The sequence below is a fragment of the Dinoponera quadriceps genome, unplaced genomic scaffold, assembly GCF_001313825.1.
Source record: "Dinoponera quadriceps isolate SergipeBrazil2010 unplaced genomic scaffold, ASM131382v1 scaffold717, whole genome shotgun sequence".
NCBI classification, from domain to species: Eukaryota; Metazoa; Arthropoda; class Insecta; order Hymenoptera; family Formicidae; genus Dinoponera; species Dinoponera quadriceps.
Genome location: NW_014555639.1, coordinates 2,734,777 through 2,761,351, shown reverse-complemented (window position 1 = coordinate 2,761,351; position 26,575 = coordinate 2,734,777). Strand labels below are relative to the sequence as shown.

The 26,575-nt window shown below is 36.6% G+C and overlaps 5 protein-coding genes and 1 long non-coding RNA gene across 8 annotated transcripts in view; 5 read left to right on the top strand and 1 right to left on the bottom strand.

Moving 5' to 3' along the window:
* Positions 1 to 1,629: 1,629 nt before the first annotated feature.
* Positions 1,630 to 8,525, top strand: LOC106745083. Of its 2 annotated transcripts, XM_014620359.1 has the most exons (9): positions 1,630 to 1,799; positions 2,071 to 2,135; positions 2,267 to 2,325; positions 5,334 to 5,526; positions 6,052 to 6,422; positions 6,805 to 6,879; positions 7,242 to 7,437; positions 7,755 to 7,975; positions 8,113 to 8,525. In XM_014620359.1, exons 3-9 carry the CDS (start codon positions 2,281 to 2,283, stop codon positions 8,164 to 8,166), a joined length of 1,155 nt encoding a protein of 384 aa, XP_014475845.1. In that variant the 5' UTR covers positions 1,630 to 1,799; positions 2,071 to 2,135; positions 2,267 to 2,280; the 3' UTR covers positions 8,167 to 8,525. The 2 variants fall into 2 exon arrangements, with proteins under 2 accessions (XP_014475845.1, XP_014475844.1); XM_014620358.1 differs by lacking the exons at positions 1,630 to 1,799; positions 2,071 to 2,135 and having other exon boundaries at positions 2,177 to 2,325.
* Positions 8,526 to 10,711: 2,186 nt separating this feature from the next.
* Positions 10,712 to 13,442, top strand: LOC106744961 (uncharacterized protein DDB_G0290685-like). The gene is made up of 2 exons (XM_014620144.1): positions 10,712 to 13,192; positions 13,326 to 13,442. Exons 1-2 carry the CDS (start codon positions 10,712 to 10,714, stop codon positions 13,440 to 13,442), a joined length of 2,598 nt encoding a protein of 865 aa, XP_014475630.1.
* Positions 13,443 to 14,003: 561 nt separating this feature from the next.
* LOC106744991 lies at positions 14,004 to 15,276 on the top strand. The gene is made up of 3 exons (XM_014620184.1): positions 14,004 to 14,150; positions 14,704 to 15,057; positions 15,193 to 15,276. Exons 1-3 carry the CDS (start codon positions 14,004 to 14,006, stop codon positions 15,274 to 15,276), a joined length of 585 nt encoding a protein of 194 aa, XP_014475670.1.
* A 613-nt stretch (positions 15,277 to 15,889) lies between these two features.
* LOC106744975 (cap-specific mRNA (nucleoside-2'-O-)-methyltransferase 1-like) lies at positions 15,890 to 18,196 on the top strand. The gene is made up of 6 exons (XM_014620165.1): positions 15,890 to 16,132; positions 16,789 to 16,824; positions 16,911 to 16,997; positions 17,178 to 17,732; positions 17,838 to 17,869; positions 17,965 to 18,196. The coding sequence occupies exons 1-6, from the start codon at positions 16,046 to 16,048 to the stop codon at positions 17,966 to 17,968; spliced, it is 801 nt and encodes a 266-aa protein (XP_014475651.1). The 5' UTR covers positions 15,890 to 16,045; the 3' UTR covers positions 17,969 to 18,196.
* A 556-nt stretch (positions 18,197 to 18,752) lies between these two features.
* LOC106745045 lies at positions 18,753 to 22,518 on the top strand. The gene is made up of 5 exons (XR_001374503.1): positions 18,753 to 18,982; positions 19,380 to 19,574; positions 19,674 to 19,794; positions 21,262 to 21,297; positions 22,211 to 22,518. It is a non-coding gene; the product is annotated as an uncharacterized LOC106745045 (long non-coding RNA).
* A 225-nt stretch (positions 22,519 to 22,743) lies between these two features.
* LOC106745043 (tetraspanin-9) overlaps positions 22,744 to 26,575 on the bottom strand; it is an 11,504-nt gene continuing 7,672 nt past the window's right edge. For both annotated transcript variants that reach the window (XM_014620287.1, XM_014620286.1), the window contains exons 3-5: positions 23,845 to 24,036; positions 23,498 to 23,680; positions 22,744 to 23,216 (exon numbers count right to left, since the gene is read on the bottom strand). In XM_014620287.1, coding sequence (XP_014475773.1) covers positions 22,881 to 23,216; positions 23,498 to 23,680; positions 23,845 to 24,036 — 711 coding nt within the window. In that variant the 3' untranslated portion in view covers positions 22,744 to 22,880. The remainder of the gene's footprint in view (positions 23,217 to 23,497; positions 23,681 to 23,844; positions 24,037 to 26,575) is intronic.

Genomic DNA, 26,575 nt, shown 5'->3' with positions numbered 1-26,575 from the left:
TTAGTATTACTATTTACACTTCCTATTACTACTTTTGAGATAGCACAAATGTTCAGTAGATATTCCAGGAATGTTATAGAAGTATTCAATTGATAATTTATGATGTCATATATAAGACCAATTTACGCGGTTTCACAATCGAATGACTATCTTAACACGTTAATTGCCACGTCAATCACCAGTGACTGATACTGAACTTTCCGTTCGGGCCGCGTCAGTCACCGGCGACTGACAGTATAAAGTACGATATAAAACTAAAAAAAATTACATAGTTTAATAAATAATTTCAGGATCGTATAATTAATATACTTAAATATTTCTTATCAAAAAATTTTAATGGATTTGGCCTGACGGAGATTTCCTCCGAAATGTGCGTGGCAGTTAACGTGTTAAAGTAGACATCGCAGAAAAAAAGTCGTAAGAAAATTATTAAGAATCTTAAGAATCACAGTTGTGAAAATCTTGGCGCAATTAAGATAAACGCAAGTAAGTGTAGATGACTTTGATTAATGTATTTAGTTTATATGCAATCTAATGCGACTGAAAATTAATTCACTGTGGTCGCCAAGAAAATAGTTTTTTGTCGGAAGTCTTCATGCAAATACAACAACTTATAAAGGTCAAAGTGTGACTTCACCAACGTAGACTACTTCCTGACAGACTGTCTTAAATCGAGCGGAATACTATTTATCTGCGACTATTCGTAATAAAAAATCTAAAACATAATCAGCTACAATAATTTTATAAAAAATGTTAAACAATGTTCATGATAAATATATAAGCTTTAAAAATATGAAAACTTGTAAAATTTTATTCTACATTTACTACATATTACATTATATATTATACATTTAATATATATTTGATGAAAGATTGAAAAAATATTCTCTCTTGGAAAATGAAAACTCACGACGCGTTTTTTGTCAAAACAACTGAATTCAGGATTGTTCATAAATAAATTAGCCATAGATAATTTGATTTAAAAAATCATAGGTAGAATAGTTTTTTAAATCTGGAACGCTCTGTACAGTCGATGAAGCCAAACCTTGATCTTTGAGCTTTAGCTCTATATTCGCATTGTAATGCAAGAAACTTGTGCGCTGCACGTATTTAAATTCCCACAACATGTGTTACAAATCTCATTCTACAATCACTTTATTCTTAAATATATTTGATTCTCATATATTTTTCGTATATATAAATTTTTAATTTATCGAAATACAATATTGACCAGCTTGCACAGACATAAATCTATCTTTGTGACAACAACAAAGTATAAAGTTAAATACAATGATTTACATAATAATCACTTATTACATATTATTGTAACGTACTTTAAAAATTACTTGAAAAAAAGATATTTTTAGATTAATGTTATATGTTATGTGTATGTTATATGCATTATATGTAAAAGATGTATTGTCGAAACGAAATGTACTGTCATGATTTAGAAAAAGTTCGATGAGAAATGTGAAACAATAAATGATATACTTTCGGATAGTCAACTGATACTAATACTCGATTGAATAATCAAACTGGACGTACCAATAAATTGATCCAGTTTCGTCATGACATCATAGTGTAGTACCTTATATAATTCCGCTCGATGATCTATCCGTCAGTCTTCTGCAAATCGTGTAATCGTCACGTTAGCGTATCGTTCGATCGACGTTATTATTGTGTTGCTGGATCAACGTGCATCGATTTTACAGACAGCGACTTCGGAGGAATTTTTATTGCTGCAATAAATTTAACTTTTTTCCCCTCTTCGTCAAACACTGTTGGATACAAATAACAATGTGAACGACTTTTAAATCGAAAAGAAATTATTTTCGCGTAAAATCGAACCACATGGCAGTGCCGCGACGTCAATATTGTTTATTCCAAGAAATCAAGTGACACATTGTTTCACACCAAATATGAACTATTTCTTCGCCAAATCGTTGCATAATTAATTTTATCGATAATTCATTCACGCAAAAGAAGCTCGTTGAAATATTAGTCATTTGAAATTTCCACAGAATAATGCAGCTGGACTCCGTACTGACCTGGTCTGTTTTCACATTACAGTCCAAGCAGGCGAATCAGGTAGTCGGCGAACGTATCTCGTCGAGCCTTACCCCTCCTACCAACAGGTGAGTAAGAGATGCCCATCGGTCAGCCTAAGAAATCACAACTTACTTGCCTACCAGTCTCGGTCCTCTGTCAGTAAACGCGAAGATGTCGTTTCGCGCGGTAGCTAACTATCTGTTTATTATTTGCGTAGCTCTTGCTAACGGGATGGCGCAAAACGATGACGCGACATCTCAGGAGAAGTCCGATTCGGTAAGTGAAACATTTATATGCATTATTTTGTTCTTATTACTGCTATGCAAATTTTTTCAAGTATTCTTAATCCCTAACAAAAACATTGAATTATTTGTAAAGTAAAAAATTAAGAGAGCAAGAAAGATTGTGAGAAAGAAAGACTTTTCTTTTACAATTGCAATCTTATTTATATAATATTTACTATAATTGTACTTTAATTGTACTATATTTTAACACAAGTTTAATATATTGGATTGTGTAATAAATGATTTTGGACTTTTCAAGTAAAATGAAACGTTCGTATTTTATCTTATTTTTTGTATTTTTATGTCGTTACAATTTTAAATGTATGCGCCGTTTCGATTTGCGATTGCTTCTGTCATTCTACGTTGTTTCATAAAATTATAACGACATAAAAATACAAAATCGCTTTATTTTATCCAAAAACCTCAAAATTATTTATTATACAATCGAATAAATGCTATTATTTGTATAGACAGCTGCGTTGTTTTCCAAAAATACATAAATTTACCGTGGTCTACCGCATATTAACATCGCCGAGATACTATACCGTTGTTACGGAATAAACTGAACAACGTATTATTATACGTTTTGGACTTGTGCGCGGATGACGGAACGAGAAATCGCTTCTCGCTGAACATCTCACTTATTTCACTCGTATCCCTAACAGTGAATTACGCGAAATACGCGTGTATACGTTGCGAGCAGATAACGGTAAAATGTATGATGAAATAGCAAGTGGCGAAGGCTGCTGAAATCAACTGAAGGCCAAGTTAATATATTTGCTAAATATGAGGATTTTGTCATTCAAATTCACTTGTTAATATAGCTAACAACGTTGGTTATTATTGGGCGAGTCATTTTTTAGATAGGCTACTGAAATGACGAACAAATCAATATTTAATATAAATATAAGTACTCATAAGTATAAATATTTTTATGAGTTATTGAAGTGCATTATATAATATAACAGTAATATTCTTACGATATAATTTGTATCAAGCCTCATTGACGCAAGTAATCAATATTGCGTCGTCATTTAATGGACATGTTTGATCATAAGCTGGCATTATAATTGCGAACATAATCGTATTCCGCATATTTAACGTGACTAAGACTAGTACATCATGAGTAACTATGAATTTTATTAAAAAATAAAAACACGAGAATATTCTATATCGCGCGTTCCAGAAAGGCTGATTCTAATTGGTCAGCTGCTCCGAGAGGAAAAACACGCGAGGAAAAGTTACAGCTTATGCCGGTTAGATAATCACCTACTGTGACTTCTGTGGCGGGAGAAAGGATCGCGGAAGAACGCATTAGAACGTAGCACAAAATTGAACTTATCTACGTTGTGAAATTACCGCATAATATATGTCATGCCATAACCTCGCTTTTTTATTTGTTGAACTTTATCATCTGTTCTTTTCAACTGAATTGGCTGCAGTAGTTACACAGTGAAACATACGAGGCGTACGGAGGTTCTCACGTTCTATTGTGTGTAAATTTCTTGACTAATGCAAGCCAGTTCAATTAAAAAGAACAGGCGTTAAATGCAACAATTCGAGAGGTAATAGACAAGACACGGAGAAAATTTTATAATAAAAATTACTATAATTTTTTGTAATTAAAAACATATCGACGTTCTATCATTTATTATTTCTCATGTGTACTGTTACTATATTACTATTTATATTTATACTTATATTACTGTACTTATATTATATTCTTCTTCTTCTTCTTCGGCACTACAACCTCGTTTTTGAGACCTGGGCCTAACTTTTCTATTTTTACATATGCATGTGATGCGCACACAAATTGTACACATGCATATGGGATCTGCAGTTTTACACTGGTTCCGAACGACAGTTGGAGAGAAGTTTTCGTGGCATGAGAATACTCTTGGTGGTTTTACCAGACCACCGAAGAGGAGCGACGAGCGTATAATAAAATGTTTCTGATTCTGCCGGGGATTGAACCCGGGACTCCTAAGCATGATAGACTAGTGCACTGCCTACCATGCCACGCTCGCACTCTCTTATATTATATTACTTATTAATTTTATACTATATTATATTACTGTCTAGATTGACAGAAACTAACTGTTAAAGGAGTAATTATACATATATTTTACTAGGATTTTATCAAATATTTTACTATTATGAAAAAATTATCCTTGCTTCTCTCTTTCTTTGACAAGACATGCTCTTCTGACTATATATTCTTGCACTAATAGGAAACATGAAAACATAAAATTATAAAGAATTTGTATGAGAAAAATATGTAATAAAGTAGTGAAGGAAGTGAAGTGTCCGAGTGCAATTGCGACTTTTATAATAAATTTTCAACGTATCGGTGACGTAAAGTTTCCGTCTAACGACGTTGTCTACTACACACACTACACACGTATGCGAACTTATGTTGCTCAATTGTAGCTACTGCATTTGTTATCTGAGATCATTAACATATCTCGATCTCCTTGAAATAATCTCTATAGTATTAAAAGTAATTGCAGTTAATACGAATTACGTAAACTTCAATGTTATCACCTTCGCAATTTTGCGACGTAAGCGCTCGCCTTTCATGTTTTTTCATTTAAAGGTCTATTTTTACAATATCTAACATAAAAATATCTAAGGGGAATTGTTGTATCATGCAACGTCATAGTGACTAGTTTTTAAATTACCCGGAACGCTCGAACGCTGTATTTGCTCGAGTGTTTGATGAAACTCACGTGCACACTTTGAGAGAAAAGTCCGCACTCATGTCTTGCAGCGGGGAGTAGACCGGAACATTATTGGAATTGCATTATCACCTGCAATTTAGAGACGAAACCTGTAACAAAAAAGAGAAGAAAAATTACATCTACGGGTCACGTGGGATTTTGCTAGAAATTGCCATTTACGCGATATAACGTGTAATTTCTCTCGAATGCTAATTTTGCCGAGGTATTACGCCTATCGTAATGGATGGGCTCAATTTTCATTGATTGTTTCTCTTCGCAGCTGCCGTTTCTACAGTTCACTAACAAAGGCATCCGATTGAACTTCGCTGGATACCACGCCGAAGCTGGCCTCGGCGGTCTCCTGCGAGGCGCTGGAACAGGCGGAGGACTTCACGCAAGCGTGGGTACCCCGTGGGGCGCACACGCAGGTGCTGGATTAGGTGGTCAACTGAGCGGAGAAGATGCCTCCGTCGGTTAGTATTAACAAAGACAAAGAAAAAGTAGAATTATTTCGGCAAAATTGTATTTTGATAGATTTGTCTCGATATTCGGATTTCGTTATTATACTGATCGTGACAGAAATTCTAGTTATTTTTCGCCACAACTATACCCTTTTTGCAAAAATAGCAGTAGTAATAAGCGGGAAAAAAAATTTGGAGGAGATTTTTCTTCAGAACAATGCATGTCCGCCAAAGTGTCGAAAGGAAGATGCACGAAAAGAACAATTCTATCGGTATATCTGAAATTTTTCATTGCCCGGGAACCAGACGAAAACTCAATTGTGGGAGCAGAGTAATTTCTATAGAACGTTTTTACTCGGCCAATCGTTCTCAGTTGCCCCATCGAGTTTCGATGTGGCTGAATGTTCTCACGAATATTCCCGGTCACGGTAACAGAGATATCATTTATCGTTACCGAGTTTTCATCCCAGTCCCCTAATTAGTTGCGGATTCTTTTCCGGTGTGCAACCGGCAGATCGAAATCGAACATGATTTCAGGCGGCGGACTGTACGCTCGCGCCGGTCTTGGCAACGGGAGGCCGGAGGCTGCAGCCGGCATTGGTGGGAAATTGGACGGCAGCGGACGATCGTTGAACCCGATCTCGGGCGGCATGTACGCAGGTGCAACCCCGGGCGGCGGTCTTGGAACCGGCGTGTATCTCGGCGGAGGTGTCGCCAAAGACGGTGGTATTGAGTATGCGGCTTCGAGCAACGTGCCCACCGATACGTTTGGCGAGTATCCCCAAGCAAGTGGCTCGACGGCAAGGAAAGAATCGACCGCGGATGCGAACGAGAGTGAAACGAAGCCGCCAACGAGGGGCCACACGAACATACAGATCATACCGTCGAAATCGAGGAAGGAGAAAGAGGTTCCGTTCAATGCAATGTAGCTTTACGCCGCTGGGCCGCTTTACGAACGAGGGATACAATATTCTGATTTTCTAGGTCTCGAATACAATATCTAAATGAGAAATTGAGATACGCGAGGATGTTCATTGACAGTCCGCTAACACACGTTCCGTAGTCTAGTCGTAGTATCAGGAAAATAATGTTGTGTTGATGATAGTTATAATCGCATTAAGTTGCCGTTAATCAGTTATACATGTAGTTATTAAATAAACCACGTTTTTTCACAAATTCATGTCGGATGTTCTGTTGACATAACTCTTTTAATCGAATCATGTATATCATTCCCGTACAAACGCATTCGTGAGGCTATGGTGTTTAACATTCGGTATGTCATAAATGTAGAAAGTGGCGCTCGAAGCTGCCGCGGTGCCAGCTGATGCGCCTGCAGCCGGAAAAGCCAAATCGAAAAGCAACGAGGTGAGAAATATGTCGGTTATATACACACTGAGAGAAAAAGTATCGAAAAAGTTAAGAACATTTACTCGGCGAGTACTAATAACATGTTCGCTTGCACTAATATACGTATATTTACAGTGAAAAACAATTTGTGTTTAAGGAAAAAAAAGATACGTTTTTTTAAACCGTAGCTTTTCATGAAAATAATTGTTTCTTCTATTTATATATGGAAGAATTCATATTCAAGCAAATATGTTATTGGTGTTCACCGAGTGAATGCTTTTTTTATTTTTTAGATATTTTTCTCTCATTGTAGAGCGATTAACGAGATCGAATGCTAACCATTCGATTAAAAATCACGAAAGTAATCTATATTTCAACAGGTACGACGTGCTATACCATACGTACCTCCTGCGGCACAATTCGACGTGGCCGGATCGTTTTCGGTGGATAAGGTTGTACCAGCTGTCACAGTTGTGAAGTCCGTCGAGAAAAACGTCATAGTTCCCGCTTCTCCGCTCCTTGTTCCCGTGCAAGGTGCGGCTCAAGCCGACGTTAACACCAATGTGGCTACAACAGGTTGGTGAGCGATTTTACGAAAAAAAATAGTAAAGTGACGGACTATTCGCTCGAACTCAAATGATTTTTAACCCATACAGAGCAAATCTGCTTCTATTCCGAATATCTTTACTCGAAATTAAAGAGTGAATCTAATATATTTCATCGTAGGAACAGATTCACTTCAACGAACAACAAAAACGTTCACAGTTTAATAATCCGCTCAAAGAGAGACATTCACTTTTGTGATTCCGAGTGGCTATATTTTCGCTATTGCTTCGAATTCATTTTCACAATCGAGGAACTCGCTCTCGAATGTTGCCCTATGCCTCTTTCAGACAACAATGCCAGCACAATTACAAGAATCGCGTACCCTCGCTGGTATTTTAGAAAGAGATTCTGGCCCGCGCCCAGGAAAACAGTCTACGTTGCACCGGCGGATGCTCAAGGCGCGTCTTCCAATATAAGCGGTGGATTTGCCGTCAACTCGGATGGAAATGACGGCATAGTCGTCGCGAGCAAAACTTACAGCGGATCGCTGTTCGACGACATCTTTAACGTGAGTGAGCAAAGAGATTTGCCTTCGTATGATTGTGTAAATTTGATCATTTATGACAGTGCTACTTATACTTGGTAAATATCGCTAATTTGCGCAAAAATTCACGTAATTGCTAAAAAGCCAAATCTTCTCGGCAGATCCCAATCTCTACCCTGGCGGCTGTTAATCAACTGCTGAATAACTTTGGCTAAAGTACGGAAACACCATCAACAATGAAATCACGGGATAATACTCCCGTTGAAAGATCGATCGATCGATCTTTTTTTCTTTTTGAGAATTCTCAGATATATTTAACGAACTTTCGTCCTTCATTTCAGCCGTTTTCGTTTATTTTGCAGTCTCACCTACTCACGAATGCCGGACATGCGCGACGTCCAATTTTACGATTTCCCATACGTGATTAGATTACTAGTGATTTCGTGCGCAATAGTTTTTCTTTGTCCTATTAATTCAAGGAGAACACGTTAATGAAGCTTAATATAAAATAATTTCCCGACATTAATTTTTGTTTTTTATATAATATATATGTATATTTCTACTTTTCTACGAATATCGTCTACATATTATTTATCTATAATTAATTACCTGTCAGACTGGCGTTAAATCGTTTGGAATATACGATAAAAGACTTAATAAATAATATACACAATACGTCTCAAGTATTATTTAAAACCTGACATTCTTAGAATAGCCTCGAAGGTCGTGAACACTTTAATAAGTATGTTGACTATCTTCGAATGCTTTCGACATCGAGATACAAATGGCCATCGCTATTCATTCTGTATAATATGTATGTGGCATGAATATTACCACACATGTTTTATAAAGATTTTATTGCACTGCCGAAAAAGAAGAAAATAATCATTGTTTCAAAGTTATATATGGCCACAAATATGTCTGTCTATTTTTAAATTCTCAGAATTACGTATACTTCTCGAAGTTAAAGTGATCCAAACTGGCAACAATTCTATGCAACTTGACGTATTATTTTATCATAAATCCACAGCTGAACGTTATTAAATTACGACCAAAATACATTTAATCGTCATGTTTTCATTTTCTCCCTTTAATTTGCATGATTTATTAAATAAATCGTAATATTTACGTGTATAATTACTTGGTTATAAATAACATATTTACATTATAAGAACATATACGATAGCTAAATACATTGCGATAGCTATAAAATAATATCTCATATCTGCAAAAATAGTTATATTTTCATTATTACTTCAGCGAATTCAGAATTTTTTTCTCTGCTTAATAAAAACACTTTACTTTTGCTTGAAATCATAAAAACTAAAGAATACAGAAAAGAATTCAGTAGTTCAGAACAAAGCGAATTTTCAAGGCAATCTTTTTGTTTCTCCTCAAGATTTCCAATTTCGCACACATAAAGTACGATTTCCTAGACGTTGATTAAACAATTATTTACGATTATTGCTCTTAAATATATTATATCTTCTTCATATTTATAGTCTCTCCCATCCAGGAATAAATTATAAAACTATGAAACGCTATATAAAATAAAACCATCATAAACACATAAGCAGAAATATTATATATGTGTTAAAGCCAACTCAATGTCGTATATTACATTTATCAAAGTTATTTTAAACTGCATTGCACGCTTATCAAAGTTTTAAACTGCATTATATGTTTTAACAACGAGATAAGACATTATCGCGATATGAGTCAACGTTTTATCGTAATGATTATAGACATGTTAAAATGACCAGGAAAAATTTGCATTTACGTTTTGTAAAATATTGCAATATAAAATGTGACTCTAACTATCGCACTTAAAAACAGTTGCTATTACTCAAACGAAAATTAGTATACACAATTGTTACAAAGACAGCTTCTACTAAATAATAAAGATTTACTGAGCTTGACGCTTTTCTTATTCACACCACATACCAATTATTTATATACGATCCAATGTTACGCGGCAGGTACGGAAGTGCAGTCGTATAATCGAAATAGATAAGTCGCACGTTTCTGCGTGAAAACAATGAATACGAATGTAACGATCGCGGACATGGGTACAAGTATTTACGTTACTCAAAATTTACTATTGACACTTAGGTATTTTTGCATAGTTTTAACAAAGCATTTGAATATAAAAGTGCGGAAAATGGCAAAAGTAGATTCAAACGGGTGTAGAGTTCGGCTGCAAGTTTTTAGAAAAGACTTATCCATCGATTTCTCCGGAAGCGTATCGAATCTAAAAATTATTAAATTGTTGATCTACGAATTATCGTTAGATCATTAAAATCGCATTATAATCGCTGAAAGATGCGTATATATATTTGTCTATTGCTTGTCTTCGTAGCCGAGACGTTAGCTCGATCAAAATATAAAAGGGACATCGCCAGCGTATGTATACTTCAGATATTAATATAAATCATATTATTACGCGCACAATGTAAAAAATATTTACACATAGCAATAAAGTTATAAACTTCTGACTCATTTCGTTATAATTAATAATGCGAGCAGCTATGGGGAAAATCTTAACTATTTGCTTTCTTTTTCACATAAGGGTGCCTCGTTCAAAGATAGTGCCTCAGTTTCTGCCGGTCCAAACGGTGTAGGCGGAAAATTAAAAAAAAATGTCGATGTAAATCCACGTTTCGGTTTACTCGATCTACTTTGGGGTGATTCGAGTGAAAGCGATGGGAAAGACCTGAAATTCAGTGGTAATTGTATCAATCGTTTTCTCTTTTGCAATAAATGTTAGAACGCTATATCAAACACAATTTTGGTACAGGAGGAGTCGAGGTTCAACCAAAATTATCATTCGGTAATAACGGTATTGGAGTGTCACTCGGCGGCGGTCTGAATTTTGGATTATCGGATAACGATAAGAAACACGAGAAGAAAGAACATTCCGATGAACACAATAAATCCAAAAAATATTACAAATGGTGGGGGGAGGAATCCAGCAACCACGAAATCTCGGAAACAATCGGTAATAATAAAGGTGGCAAGAAACACAATGGTGGACACCACACTGGATCACACGAAGATCACAGTTATTGGGACGAAGGAGGAATAATCTATGTACCGTTTCATGACGAAAACGAATGGGGCGATAACGACAAAGGACATTCGATAAAAGAAAAAGGAACGAGTAGCGATGAAAACGACGATGTGCATATAGGAGGAATTATCCTTTTGCCGTGGGGAGAATCCGATAGTACTTCGAGCAGTAGCGACAGCAAATACGAGAGCGAAAGCAAATCTCACAAACACCAGAATAATTATGATGAAAAGAAAAAAGGTGCTGACAGCACTCACATAAAAGAAGTCGTAATTTCCCATGGCAACGGTGGGCAATCCAATACTAACGATAAAGAACACAATGGAAAACAGCATGATAATCATAGTGGAAAGAAAGAAGGCAATAGTGGCGTCCATGTAGGAGTAAGTGGAGAAAAAAAAATCATAATCTCCCATAGTAACGGTGGGCAATCCAGTACTAGCGATAAAGAACACAATGGAAAACAGCATAATGATCATAGTGGAAAGAAAGAAGGCAATAGTGGCGTCCATGTAGGAGTAAGTGGAGAAAAAAAAATCATAATCTCCCATAGTAACGGTGGGCAATCCAGTACTAGCGATAAAGAACACAATGGAAAACAGCATAATGATCATAGTGGAAAGAAAGAAGGCAATAGTGGCGTCCATGTAGGAGTAAGTGGAGAAAAAAAAATCATAATCTCCCATAGTAACGGTGGGCAATCCAATACTAGCGATAAAGAACACAATGGAAAACATCAGAATGATCATAGTGGAAAGAAAGAAGGCAATAGTGGCGTCCATGTAGGAGTAAGTGGAGAAAAAAAAATCATAATCTCCCATAGTAACGGTGGGCAATCCAATACTAGCGATAAAGAACACAATGGAAAACATCAGAATGATCATAGTGGAAAGAAAGAAGGCAATAGTGGCGTCCATGTAGGAGTAAGTGGAGAAAAAAAAATCATAATCTCCCATAGTAACGGTGGGCAATCCAATACTAGCGATAAAGAACACAATGGAAAACATCAGAATGATCATAGTGGAAAGAAAGAAGGCAATAGTGGCGTCCATGTAGGAGTAAGTGGAGAAAAAAAAATCATAATCTCCCATAGTAACGGTGGGCAATCCAATACTAGCGATAAAGAACACAATGGAAAACATCAGAATGATCATAGTGGAAAGAAAGAAGGCAATAGTGGCGTCCATGTAGGAGTAAGTGGAGAAAAAAAAATCATAATCTCCCATAGTAACGGTGGGCAATCCAATACTAGCGATAAAGAACACAATGGAAAACATCAGAATGATCATAGTGGAAAGAAAGAAGGCAATAGTGGTGTCCATGTAGGAGTAAGTGGAGAAAAAAAAATCATAATCTCCCATAGTAACGGTGGGCAATCCAGTACTAACGATAAAGGACACCACACAAAACAGCAAAATGGTGGAAAGAAGGAAGGCATCCATATGAAAGAAGGAGGAAAAGTTATAATCTCGCACGGCAATAATGGACAATCCAATGGAAACCATCAAAATAATCACGATAAGAAAAAGGAAAACACTAACAGCACCCATATAGCAAAAGGAAAGGTCACAATCTTCCATGGCAATGGTGAGCGCTCTAATAATAATGATCAAGGACATAACGGAAAGGGGAATGAAAAAAATCACATTAAAAATGGAGGTGTTGTGATATCACACGGAGGACATCAGAGTAGTCATAATGTATCCAAGGGACATCAAGGATCAACGAAGAAGGATAGTGGGCTAAAGGGAGGAATTAACGGTCACGCAGGCGGAGGAATAAATATTACACTATCTCATCATCACGACGGAAAATTCAATAACGATGGCAAGAAACACGATAGCGGTAGTAGTTCTGCGGGTAACGGAAGTATTACCAGTCATGGAAAAGGAGGAAGTGTTGGTCACGGAAAAGGCAACGGTGTAAAAGATTTGAACACAACCATCCATGGAAACTACGGTGGGAGTCAAAGCGGGAATTTCGTAGAACATGGTGGCGTGATAACAATTGGTGATAAAGGTTCGAGCAATCATAATAAGCACGGCCAACGTCGAAACAAATGCGACGAAATTCTCGGTAATGCAAAATGCGGTAGCGATACTAAGGAGACGTTGAAATTTATTCAAACATTCATTCGCGTTTGCGACGTCATCGTTCATTTCTTGCTGGAGGTGAGTATCTTTATTTTTTTATTCAGCTCGATAAATTCTACTTGCGCACGAACGGATATAAGCTCTTACGACATTTGAAAAAATGTAGCACTCCATTTTTATTCCGCAATAGTGAAATATCTTTTTCTTGCAGATGAATGAGGCAGATTTACGTAACGTGCTGTGTCACATGTCACCTCGCAACAGTAAACTTTCGTGCCATCTAGGTTGCAATGTGCAACGTATCAGACCTGCCTTTAAATTTGCCTGAGACGACGCCATTTAACGTTACACTTTTGTTACTCCCGGAATAATTAAATGTATCCTCCACATCTCGATATAAAATATATATTACTCTTCTAATATAAATATATGCCATATTATTTTTTTTCGATGCTCTGCTAATAAAACTGAACAATATAACTGCACGATTGATTTTAATAAATGCACAATTCTGACAAATTGCATTTTAAAATGTATACCTCGATCCCCTTACTTCCAATATTTCTAGTGATTTTAATTTCGTCTCGGTCGATTCAAGACTCGATATTTACAATATGGGGAAGAACAGAAAGAGAAAGTAACACAGTGTCGTAAGATGCAAGGTGAGCTCGCTGCCAGTGAGAACGAAATCTGTTAGTCGGCTGATCGCCGTTCAACAGTCACAATCTTTGTTCACATATGAGTGTTTGCCATATTTTTCACACTTCGGGTTAATAATTTTGATTAACGAATTTCTGTAAATAAAAGAGTACCTTGAAGCTGAGAACTTTTCTTCGTTTTAAAGCTCATATATTTTGGAAACTTTTTATACCGTGTTTTAAGAGAAATAATGTTAAGGATTTTTATGATTTTATGGTTAAGCTGTTGGTTGGATTTATCAAGAGCTCGTCCTGCGAAGGATTCCACAAGATTCAGCCTCAATATTATAAAAAATGATACAAAAAATATCTGGTCTTCGACATTGGAGCAAGAAAAGGTGAGATGGTTTACATTTATAAGATTGGATCGCGAAAATAGATGAAAATAAAATTTTTTTGAAAATATTAATGTTATGAAGAAGCGGCTCCCTTGGAACTTTTGTCATATTTTTGTCGACACGCGTCCAAAGCAATAGAAAGAAATTTAGATTAATGAAAACATTTCGTGTGAGAAATTTCTTACAGCTACGTCTATGCAGTTTCAAAATTTTAATTAAAGAATACCTTCGTGATTCGCCAATATTATCAGCAAACGACATTAAAATTACCGTTTTGTAAAAATTATTAGAACGCATCGCTGATACAACAGAAATCAACAGGGAAAGATTAATCAATTTCACAGCACTAATTCAAAACGTCATTGTCAATCAAGCGGAGATAATTATATCTCTCTACCTAAATTGTTAATTATTAATTCGTTATTGTCTCTTTTTGCATTTTTTTCTCATTTTTGCCTTCTCTCAGGCATTATCTAATATCTCCATTGAATAATTCATAATGAGAAAATTGTACGCATTCTAATACAAAAATATACATCCTATTTTTACACAGCAACTATCCAGCGAAGTTTTGAGCAATTTCGTCTCAATAATTACAAAGCCTGACAAGCCTAATCCAAGCCGTAGGTCTTTGACATCAATTCAAACTACTACGCCCATCATTTTGTTTCGATCCATGCGAGAAACAGTTCGTTTAGAAAATGAAACCGCGCAGGCGATTTTGGAAAGGCGAAAGCCCGACAACGTTCGACAAGCGTTGGGCAGTTTTTTGAATCCTACGCCGATCGTCGACGGAATCAAGGAAGAGGAGAAATACGGTAATACAGGCGATAAATTCATCGGATTCAGCAGAGGGATCGTCAATGCTTTCGAGAATTTAAGCAACTTTTTAAACACTGTAGTGGACGTAAGTATATACAATGAAATATAAATAATATTATCACTGACCTGGCACAAATATTAATAAAAACTTAAAAAATGTATTCTTTCTGAATTAATCTTACTACAGAAAAATGAAAAGAATAATTGCACATCTTTATAGTTACCTGTCAATGCTGCTAAGCAGACGTCTCGTGGAATAACGGAGACATTAAATGAACTGGGAGCACGGCTCATCGGATTATGATCAATAATGAATCTTAAGAATGAATTTAAGGATGATTTTCTCCAAATTCAAATTAAACTAATCGGCGATTAATTCAGTCGACAGAATTGTCAACGTAGAAAATAAAACAGTTCGTTATTTGAATAGAGTAAGAAAATTCTCTTGAGTATTTTATCTCATTATAATATATTATTTAAAATTGCTGTTAATCAAATATCGACTGCTCTTATTGCCAACTTGGGGCTTGGGATAAAAATTTGTCGATTATTGCTGAATGACAAATTACATAGCTAGAAATTGTTTTTCGATCAGTTAATCATCAATTAATTCAATCAGAATTTCGGTGAAAGGCATGTCACGGAATGTCTATGAGAATACAATTAACTAGCGATTTATATAAATTAAATAAACTATTATGTGTCATTTGGAATCATCTTACTTGGAATATTCGAAACGTTGTAATATAATGACTAGTATGACGTACGAACGAACAAAGTAGTTTCGATAGAAGATAGGCTTCAATTAAGCATTTAGAAACGATGACTTAATACATCAGCATAATTTTCGAAACACGATAAGATATAATGTTTCTTTATAAGGAACTTACAATCGCGAACTATTCAAACGGCGGCAGTTTGCCAAAATATTTGTTCCGGATTGTTTCATCGATGAATTACTTTTATTTGTAATAGAAAAAGAAAGAGGTAACGACGTTCGTCAAATAAATTCGTCAAATAAAGACGAATTATATTGTACAGGATATTTTCTTTTTCTTGACATAAAACACGCGATGCAGCTACGTGTTATATTTTTATTATTGACCTTTAGTGGGTGTGTTTTCGGAAGAGCAGCCATAAGTACGAAATCTAAATTACTGGTATGTACACGTCAAGTACTAATACATCACGCATAATAGTTTTGATATTTTTGATTTTATTATCCATATAGCACAAATGTTCAAAAAACATCTTAAAAGCATCCAGAAATGTTCGGATATCTGATGATTTTGAAAAAAATTTGTATTATATGAGCACGCATAATTTATTTGTCACATTATTAGTATAATATACCTTTCTTAAAAATTAAATTTCTCAAAAAATTTTAAACATCTTTAATTAAATAAAGATTGAATCTCTTATGAATTTATTAAATTTTTTCGTGTTTAATGAAATAATAAAATTTTACAAAGAACTTCAGAGAGAACTTCTATTTTTCAAATATTATATATTCTTTTTTAATTTTCCATATATATGAAATTAAAAAAATTTTCAAAGATTTTCATAATAATATAAATCTTTTTCCAGAATNTATATAATTTCCAAAAATAAAATATAAAGTATTTTCAAACAATCTTTGCAATTTTTTATTTTTTATAAATATGTAATTTCCTCAGAGGTTTTTTAAATTGTCACAAAGAGCATTTCATTACGCGTAATTAATTTATTGAATTTTTCAACAAAACTTTTTCACAATAATTATTTTCATTATATAAGAGTATAATATTCTGACACTGACAAAAATATAAATTTACAGAGGTTCAAAAATAATGATGTACATAGTCTAGAAAAGGTTTGTACTACCGAACACAATACAGCATAATAATTTTGATATTTCTTATTTTATAACAAATAATTCTCTCATTCTCTCATTATTAGCGTGACGTTTATTATGATACTGATTTTCAACCTGAACCTTTTGATGTTGAATTTCAAGGAAATGAAGGAGTTGAACGTGAAGAAGTAGTACGTATAAGCTACATGTTATTATACTATTAAAAAGAATGAAGATACTAAGACGATAAAAAATGTGAATAAGTTTAACGCAAAAGACGGGATCATACCTCATTTCGATTTATACTTACCTAATGCGAGAGATTCTTAATTGAATAAACTATTAATTAAATGCATTTTCTTCTTGTGCAGCCTGATATGTATACCGATACAGATACAAATTCAATAAACAGAGAAGAGAACCAATCCGGAAATAATGATGAAGTGACCACTGCACAACCCAATAAAAATGACGAGTCTAGTTCTGAAATAAATTCTAATTCCAATTCAGACTCCAGTTCTGAGTCTAATAAGTCTAATGAGTCCCAATCCAGTTCTGAGTCGAAATCTGATAACACTAACAATAAGAACCAAGTACAATGTGGACACAAGAATAATAATTCGAAATCTATATTTTTTATATCTCGAATTACCCGTTTAATATCATCTATAAAATTATTTATGATACATAATTTCAAAGTTTACGTAGTTTACAATATTTACGCAGTAATTAAGAAAATATTTAATGCAATAAAAAGTATTTATTGCAAAATTTATATAATTTGGATAAAGTTTTACAGCACAGTTAAATCTAAACTGTTCTTTTTACCGTTTGCTCTTATGGAGAAAATGATATATATAACTACAATTATACCAAGATATTTCTTTAATTTGATGATAAATTTAATCTGCAACATATTTACAAAGGTACGTATAATTAATATTGTATACCATCTAATATAATTATTGCTCTTTTACATATATAAGACATACTACTTAAAATATTTACAAATCAAATGTTTCCTTGCACAGTTCCTACCCTTGTCTTCGATGAAAAAGCTCACGTAAGTTATAAATAAATTATATTTATATAACGTTAGAAATAAATTCTTTGGTATTAAATTATAAATATTCAACGATATTATTTTGTATTTCTCAGATGATGCCGAGACGAATAAGATAATCACTTTTTCCGGGCTAAATAACTTCTACTACCAGCGTCATAACATATCGTTATCAAATATCTTACTGCAAATATTCAAATATGATCCTTATCACGATTATAAAAATGAAAGACATGTCTCCTTGCATTTGTACTCCAATGTATTACATAAAATGTATTACATGCCAACGTATGTATATCGAGACAGTTATTTCGGGAATTGTAATAAACAAATAGTGCTCTGAACATGCGTTTCTTCTAACCCGTCACGTATTTTCCCTGAAGAATTATTCGCGCTCTCAACAAAATCGCCTAGTAACGCAAAACGGACAATTTTACAGACGGAGAAATCGCGAAGTCGATACAGAGATCGCATTCGTAAATATCGTGAAACAGCAAAAAAGACGTCCATCTTCCATTACGCATTCGCGCGTATTTGTTCATAAAATAATCATGTAAAAGAAATTATCGAGCACTGTCAGGACTTAGGTAAAGCTTGCATAATCGTTAGTCCTGATAACGCTTTCAAATCATCGCATAATTATCGCACACAGTGACGCATGGTCGACATTACCATTGACTCATCGGCGATACATGAAAGTTTGAGCGTGTACCGAGGTCGAACAGAACTGCGTGTTTCTTTACGTCGCAGAAAGACATGCAGGCGACGATATGCAGATTGTCGCGATGAGCACAAAAATAATTAACTATCCGCCGCCTAACATAGATAAAGGAAACAAATAAATATCGCTCGGCGCTGTAAAAATATTACATTGTGATTCTAGTTGTCGTTGTTGTCGGCCGCAAGTTTCTCTGCTATTCGGCCGTTAAGCAAGTCCGATTTTCGTGAGCATCCGGACAGCACTGGTGCGCGGACACCGATATTCTTTATTCAGTGAGATAATCGAAATCACTTCGAGACAATCAGTTCTAGATGCGCTCCCATCTGCTATTGATTCTGTTCTTCGCGAGCACCGTTTCAGCACGTGCTCGCGATGGAAAGGATATCAACGAGGTGGGTGTGCATTTCTTATTTTCGCGAAACTTCGATACGAGTTCCTCAAAATTCCTCGTAATTACTGCCAAAATTGCGTTTAATATTGAAAAAAAAAACGACGGCAATTATTTCGCTGATTATAGAGCAGCTGATAACAGCTTCGAGCGTGTATGTAACATCATTCGATGGAATTTTGTAACTTTTATGTTACAATTCTTTTTATGAATTCTAAGAAACAGTGACTTGTGTGACAAAATCATTTTCATCGTGAAACGCATCATCATGTTCCTCGCGTTTGCGAAATTTGCCATTTGACGTAACCTATCAAGTTAGCGAAGCGAATATGTGTGCTTTCAATTCTTCTAAGCTTCCATGCAAATGAAAACTCATTTTATGATTCGATGACTTTTCGTAGAACGCGTTAAGTCTTCTAGCTGATTCTATAAATGAAGCTAATCGTGAAAATATAAAAAGGGAAGTTAGCAATAATGATGACCCCTTGCAAAGTTTCTTGAAGAGTATTGTGTCAATGATACTAAATATTCCAAAAAATATATTGACAATATTCAGCTCAATTATGAAATTTGTATCGAGCATTTTATCAATCGTGGTAAGCGTCATCTACTTGTCGTTCACAATCTGATCTTATATTTTTCTTCATAACTATTGATATATCAAGAAATAAACTTATGTCTTTACTTATATGCAGCCTAAGGAAATTTGGAGCCTAATAAAGAAAATCTTAGGTGATATTTTCCGTTTTAATTGATTTTCCATTTGATTCGATATTCTCTTGAACTGCCAATACCAAAAGTATTTATCACATCCTGGTAAGTAATTAGTAAAAATGTAAAGAGAAAACATGTGGATCAAAAGAACTTTAATTTCTCATTGGTGAACAGAGACAAAAGACTATCTTATTTGCTATTCGGTCGTATTATCAAACATTAAAAAAGCTCAGTTGACCGCTTATATGCCGTTATATATAGCATCTGAAAATAAAGTTAAATAAAGTATATAGCGCTTGAAAATAAAGTTCCTTCGCATTTGTCGCTCTCTTTGGGTGAAATTACGCGGTGCGTAATAAAACTGCAGAATAAAGAGTGCGTCATAAAAGCAACCAATCAGCGCTACTCCGCTCTTTTCTATCAGGCAAATTTTGTCTGCTAATTGATTGCTTCTATGACGCACTTTCTATTCCGCAATTCTATTACGCACCGTGTAATTTCACTCTTAACCTCTCTATTATTCAAATAAAAAAAGTTACCTGTCGTTGAGTGCTACTTGAAGATTAAAATCTCAGCTAATCCGCTGTTGAATCATACTTGAAGATAAAAGATGCCGCTGACCTATCGTTGAATTGCATTACATCCTCGACTTTTTCACGAGCTCAATTTTTAAAGACGGCGACGGATCGTAGCGGAGATTTTGAAACTAATAAAAGATTATTGGACTACAAAAAATAACACTAGAACGCACCCTGGCGTTCGAAAAGTGACCTGAGAGAGAGAAATAGAATTCAAAAGGTATTCTTGTCTCTATCTTCCATATACAATTCAATAAAAGAAGATTTCCAGCAAATATAAAAATGTATTAGTACACGTCATATTTGTTGGATTATTTGATATTCAATAAGGCAATCTGATAAACAAAATATAAACGATATATCGACGATCGCATAAATTGTTACAAATTAACATCGATTTATTTCCGCGTTAAATTTTGTTTCTGAATCAATCAATAATTGTGAAAAACGTACAGCTAGAAACGTATAGCTAGAAACATCAAGCGTAAAGGTAAATGTAAATATCAATATTCTACACTAAATATTAGTTTAAAAAATAGGCATTATTTATGGAATGTCTTGGTAATTCAATATAATGAGTCTAAGTTATAATTAGAAATCGTTCAGCCAAGACTCGAACCTTACTGAGCTGATATTCAAACCACATGTTTTGCGGGTGTTTTCGCTAGAGGACACCGCAAGGCAATTCGTTAACCGTATTTTATTGAACTCATAACGACTTTTACACTCTAAAGAAAATGTAGTTCCAAAATTTTCGCTACGAGTAGCAAACATTTTTACTGGTAAATTGTAGCCATCGTATACAATTAAATCCAATATTGCACCCGTTCGTTGAGTTCATTCAGTGATCTTCTGAATCTGATGATTGATTGTATATTAAATCTTAATCAGATATGAGAATACGTAACAAACCAGATCCAAGAGCTTACTAAGTGCTTAGTGAACGGTTATAGTACATGCATGGCGGCTCTAAAAGACCTTTATTTTCTAGGCGGTACAATTTTCTGGCAATTTCAATGGCAGATCAGTAAGTAACATGAGATATTATTAATAATAATTTATTAAATATTAAATCGAATTATAAAGAAGCTTAAAAATTAATCAATTATTTATTATGTCTTTACGATATGATCTTATTAGAGATCAACATTTTTTATAATCGGTTATTTGAGCGTCCGTTACTTTTTCTTCGATACTTCTTATTCCTGCACAAATATATAGCCTGAAAGAACTTTTATATAATATTGTTAACTCAGCAATGTTGATTAACTAACGTCTTTAATTGAATGAAAAAATCAACAACGATACAAAATAATGTAGCCAGTTTTTTTATCATATAAATATATTATTTTTAATAATAATAATATATTCAATACATAATATATCACTGTCGCTTTAACATTTCGATTCTGCGGTGTGTACAGTCTTCAACGTTATTATAATTTATCATATCCAATCGAGTGTTCTGTCGACATTAGATAATACATGAGAGAATAATAGTTTGCTTTAATTTATTAAATTTATATATTTACGTACTTACATATATCAATGAGACAGAATCTTAACAAACTATTCATGCTTACGATATTGAAGATAGTTCGATAATCTATGATCTCTATTGAGTATTCGACTAAAATCACATAATCATGCATACTTTCTGTCTAACTGTTCCTAATGGTAAACTTCGCACCTAATGGTAAACTTTGGAAATCGATATGACGTGCAATTAATCAAGACGTTGTAATGTAGAAATTGATCGCTTCTCGGGAATGAATATCGAGTACACAGCGATTAGAATCATCCTCGTTACAATGAAAATAGGATAAGCCTGTTCCGTTAGAAAAGAAAAAAAAAAACTCAATTTAATGATCGATCGTATAATATTGATCCTCATCGATTACGTAAATTATTCTCATATAAATTAACTTTTCTGCTGCCAGATTCTCTCTACTTACGAGACTATCTAATAAATACTGGTTAAGAGGACCCATGGATCATACATCGCTTACGATTAAACGTTGCAATGAAGAACGGCGATAATTATTAACTGGCAGAGTTGAACGTTCGTTAGAAGTCGCGCGATATCAATCGTCGGAGGTTAAAAATCATCGGAGAACAAATACGTACACATACATACATATATATTGCTCAATCTAGACTATGGAGAAGAAAGCTTATAGATCCGTCGATTAAATAATATCTATCGTAGTACTTTTGGTACACGGCGGAAATTTTTTGGTCAACTGCAGCTCACTGTGTGTTTTTATTTACCTATATAGAAGACTCTCCCTCTGTTCCCCCTTCCCCATCCCCCCTCCATTCTTTCGCACGCAAATGCGTTCGCAGGGTAATGTCTGGGCTAATTATGAACGATTCCTCCTAACGAATCACCGTCTTCTCATCATCGCGTCGCCCCTTACCTCTAATGCGTGCGGATTTGACGCGGAATCGAAATCGATCCGCGACGTANCTGGGGGGGGGGGGGGGAGGACACAGATCGCGCGAGGAGAATCCCGAAAAGATTTCGTCGTGGTCGTTCCCGCGCGGCGGGAGTCGAAGGATGATTTACCGATCTCAGACAGTGGTCTCGTCCAAGACCGGATCGAGATTCTAGGTGTTGGTGGTGTCGTAGCTCTTGTATGTGTGTGATGACCTCTTGTGCCTGACCGTGCAGAAGAGTATCATGCTGGCCACTTGGCCGAACAGCTGGAGAAACGCAACGACCAGGCCCACCGTGCCGACCACGTGGAGTCTGGTCACCAGCCACATCTGGATGGCAGAGGCGCAGCCCTCCTTGTACCAGAGCTCCTTGTTACGACCCTCCGGGTCCAGGCGACCGCAGTAACGCTCTCGCTGCATGCAGCAGGAATCCGGCACCCGGTCCTCCTCGGGCCACGCTTCGATTTGAAACCAATCCGTGTAATCGCGCACGCCACAGCAGTGAAACTGGAAAAACGCAGGGGACATTTGGCTAACGCATGGGAAAAACAACTCCGTTGGTGAATTTTCCGTTGCCCGGGGCCCAGAGGAAAATTCGGTCGTGGGTACGGAAAGATTTTTGTTCTGTTGTCTAAGAGGTTCCTATTCGGCCAATGTGCTCAATCGCGGTAACAGAGATATCATTTTCATCACCAAGTTTCCATCTGGTCCCTATTCAGTTGCGAGAACCGAGACTTTTTCCCGTGTAAAATTTCACTTATTAAAAATGAAATCGGACCGATGCGAACCTCTGTGTGTATATGGTCCCACACAGCGGGCAACGTTCCCGGCTCCCTGGTGATGTTGTAATGCTTCTCAATGCCGTACAGCAGTTCCTCTTTGAGGCTTCGCGCGAGGTGCTCCCTGAACACGAACGCCAGGGTGCCCAGCATGAACTCGGCGAGGAACATGAGTATCACCAGGCTGAAATACTGCAAAGGCACCGATCACAATTAGCGCGCGCGATAAGAATTCGCGTGCGACTCGCTAATAATAAACAGAAGCAATCAAACAAGGCGATCGGAATAATCAACGCGCAGGCACGTGCACCATACGCTAGAGCGCGTTTTTACAATGCACTACGTTGTATACCAACCGTGATCAGCATGCATCTTGACTGGAACCACGCGCCGCAACATCCGAAGAAAGCGATGACGAATGTGACGCATCCCGCGGCGAGCAGCAGCGAGTCCGCCGATGCGAAGCTGTACTGCGGCACCAAGGTCGCGTATCCGGAATAAGCCAGTCGCAGCCAAAGGCCCGCACCCAAAATTCCGCAAGCACATAACTGTAAAACAAATAGTGCGTATCGGTCGGCCGTAACACGCGCGTCGTGACACGCTGCTCTCTTTTCCCTCTCTCTCTCTCTCTTTCTCTCTCTCTTGAATCGAACTCTCAATGATAGAATCTATTCTATAGCGTTGGTGTAATTTAACACTGTATCATGACACATTTAGGAAATCATCCCCATGACCCATTCTGTATATCTTCCTTGTTGTGTAACAGAATAAAACATACTTAAGGTAAACGATTTGTGTAAGGATCTTTGATTAAAATCGAACAACACGGTACAATAAAAGACAGTGATAGTCGATTGCAGATTTAATTTGCATTCATTTATAATATGCCGCATTCGTAGGTACTTTATCATCAGAACGTTTTGGCCATAAATTGTGGTGTTTCTTGGTCGAAATTAGAAATAAATGATCCTCGGTCATGAGTAACGGAAAATCTCTCATATCGTTTATAATGCGTGCAAACATGGAAAAACATACTATTAGACTTGTTTATGTGCATATTAGGAGAAATTATCGCTGACGCAGATATGCGACGTCGGTCTCTTGTGAATCACACACGTGTGATGCTGGTAACGAACATGTCGACGAATATATCGATGAATTATTTTCGTTTATCCATTCCCCTCTTCTCTTCGCCCCATATAAAAATTAGCTCGACGGAAGCATCTTGTTATCGATCATTAATCTCTCGTACGTTCTAATGCACGATGATCCATGTGATCGCAATTAAGAACATCGAGGGAGATCCTTATCACGCGCCGTCCACGGCACGCGAGTTTACTGGGTCAATGTCGCGTTATTTTCACTTCAGTTCGGTTCGCTCGCGATAACGCGAGCTCTCGAATGCATAGAAAAAAAGCCTCGATTGTAGAAACGCCGCGTTCGTGAGACGGGAGATCGGTGGTGCGAATAGCGAATTGTACATTAGAAAGCATCGCACGCGACTTTCTGAATCATTAACGCGAAAGGAAAATCAGACGGCCACCTTCGAGCGACCTTCGAGCGAATGCAACGCCAAGAGAGAAAAGCTCGTCGGAGAATCTTTGTTGACGCAAATTCCCTGTATAACAACGACCCAATTCGAGGTATCCCGAGAAGCGAAATCGCCCCGATGTTGTACCGCGAAAGCCGGCGAAGTGCGTTGAACGTCAATTCGGTCGCCTGGATACATGTATAACGGAGAATCGACTTGTCGTTCACCTGTTAAGTTATTCGCAAATAGAGAAAGAGAGAAAGAGAGAGAGAGAGAGAGGGAGACTCGGGGCCCACATCGGAGGGAGTGTAGAATTCTAAAGGAATCAATGGGCAACTCGTAATCTGTCAACAGAAAGCAGAACGGCTAGGTGAATGTTGACCTTACCCGCCCAATTCGTCCGAGCATATTGCAACTGTATCGAACGCGACGCAATTAAGACACTCGTTATCGGGTCCGGATGACGTATGTATATGAACACACGTGCGAACGTACTTCTTTTCGCGCGTGTGCTTCAACACCGAGCCGCGAAACATCCGCGCACGATATCGAAGCAACGGGGCGGTGATTTCTAAATTGCAACCCGCGCGTCGCGGCATGATTAGGAAATTAATCCACTGTTACGCGACCCCGATAGCTAATTGTAAAAGCGCGTTCGTACTTTCTAATTACCGTCAATGATGCGTGCGCGAGCAAACGGTACGCGGTATTTTTCATCGCGCGCGGCGAAGAGAAACGTTATGTAACGCGCCGCGGAACATCACGATCGTCACTGAATATCCTCGTCATCGATGTCCTATCTTTGTCCGAATTTTGTCACTACAACCTTGACATTTGCTTCTTTCTATTGCTTACGTATTATAGTTGCAACATTTTAATTTAATATACGTACACAAGGTGAGAGAGTAGAAATGCACAATATGAAAGTAGAGGAAAAATTGATCTAACAGAAGTTGAACCGATACCAATGCGGTCATCACTTCGAGCGCCTTCTCTATAATTATACACTTTTTTCATCTTCATCTAGCCGTTAATAAAGTATTTTTATCTTTCGAGGATATTCTCAAAATGATAATTGAAAGTCATGGCCTCTCACCCTGTGTATACTCTTTTTATGCAATCGCTTTTAATTGGCGAGCGATTCGAAACTTCTCGCTCGACATTGAAATACATTTTTACCTAACGATCGCGCGACATATGGCTCGCCTGCGACTGTCTCCAAAAATACGCGTACCTTTTCAAACGTACATAATGCGAAGCAATTAAACATGTAATCCACAATGACAATCAGACGCGCGACTGCGCTCGCGCGCGAAAGATAGAAACAATACGAAGGACGTGTACGTGTGCCAGTTACACAGCGCATGTGTAACACGAAGCGAGGTGGCATGACGCTTTATCGTTGCCTTAGGTACCGTAAGTTCATAGCTCATAGAACACGGTTCAACGCCCTATTTAAGACGTCTCGTCGTCGACGACACCGCGGACGGACGGATTTCAAATGGAACAATAAAGTTCGCGTGCGGCAGAGCGTCATGAGGAAGTGTGGGGGGGGG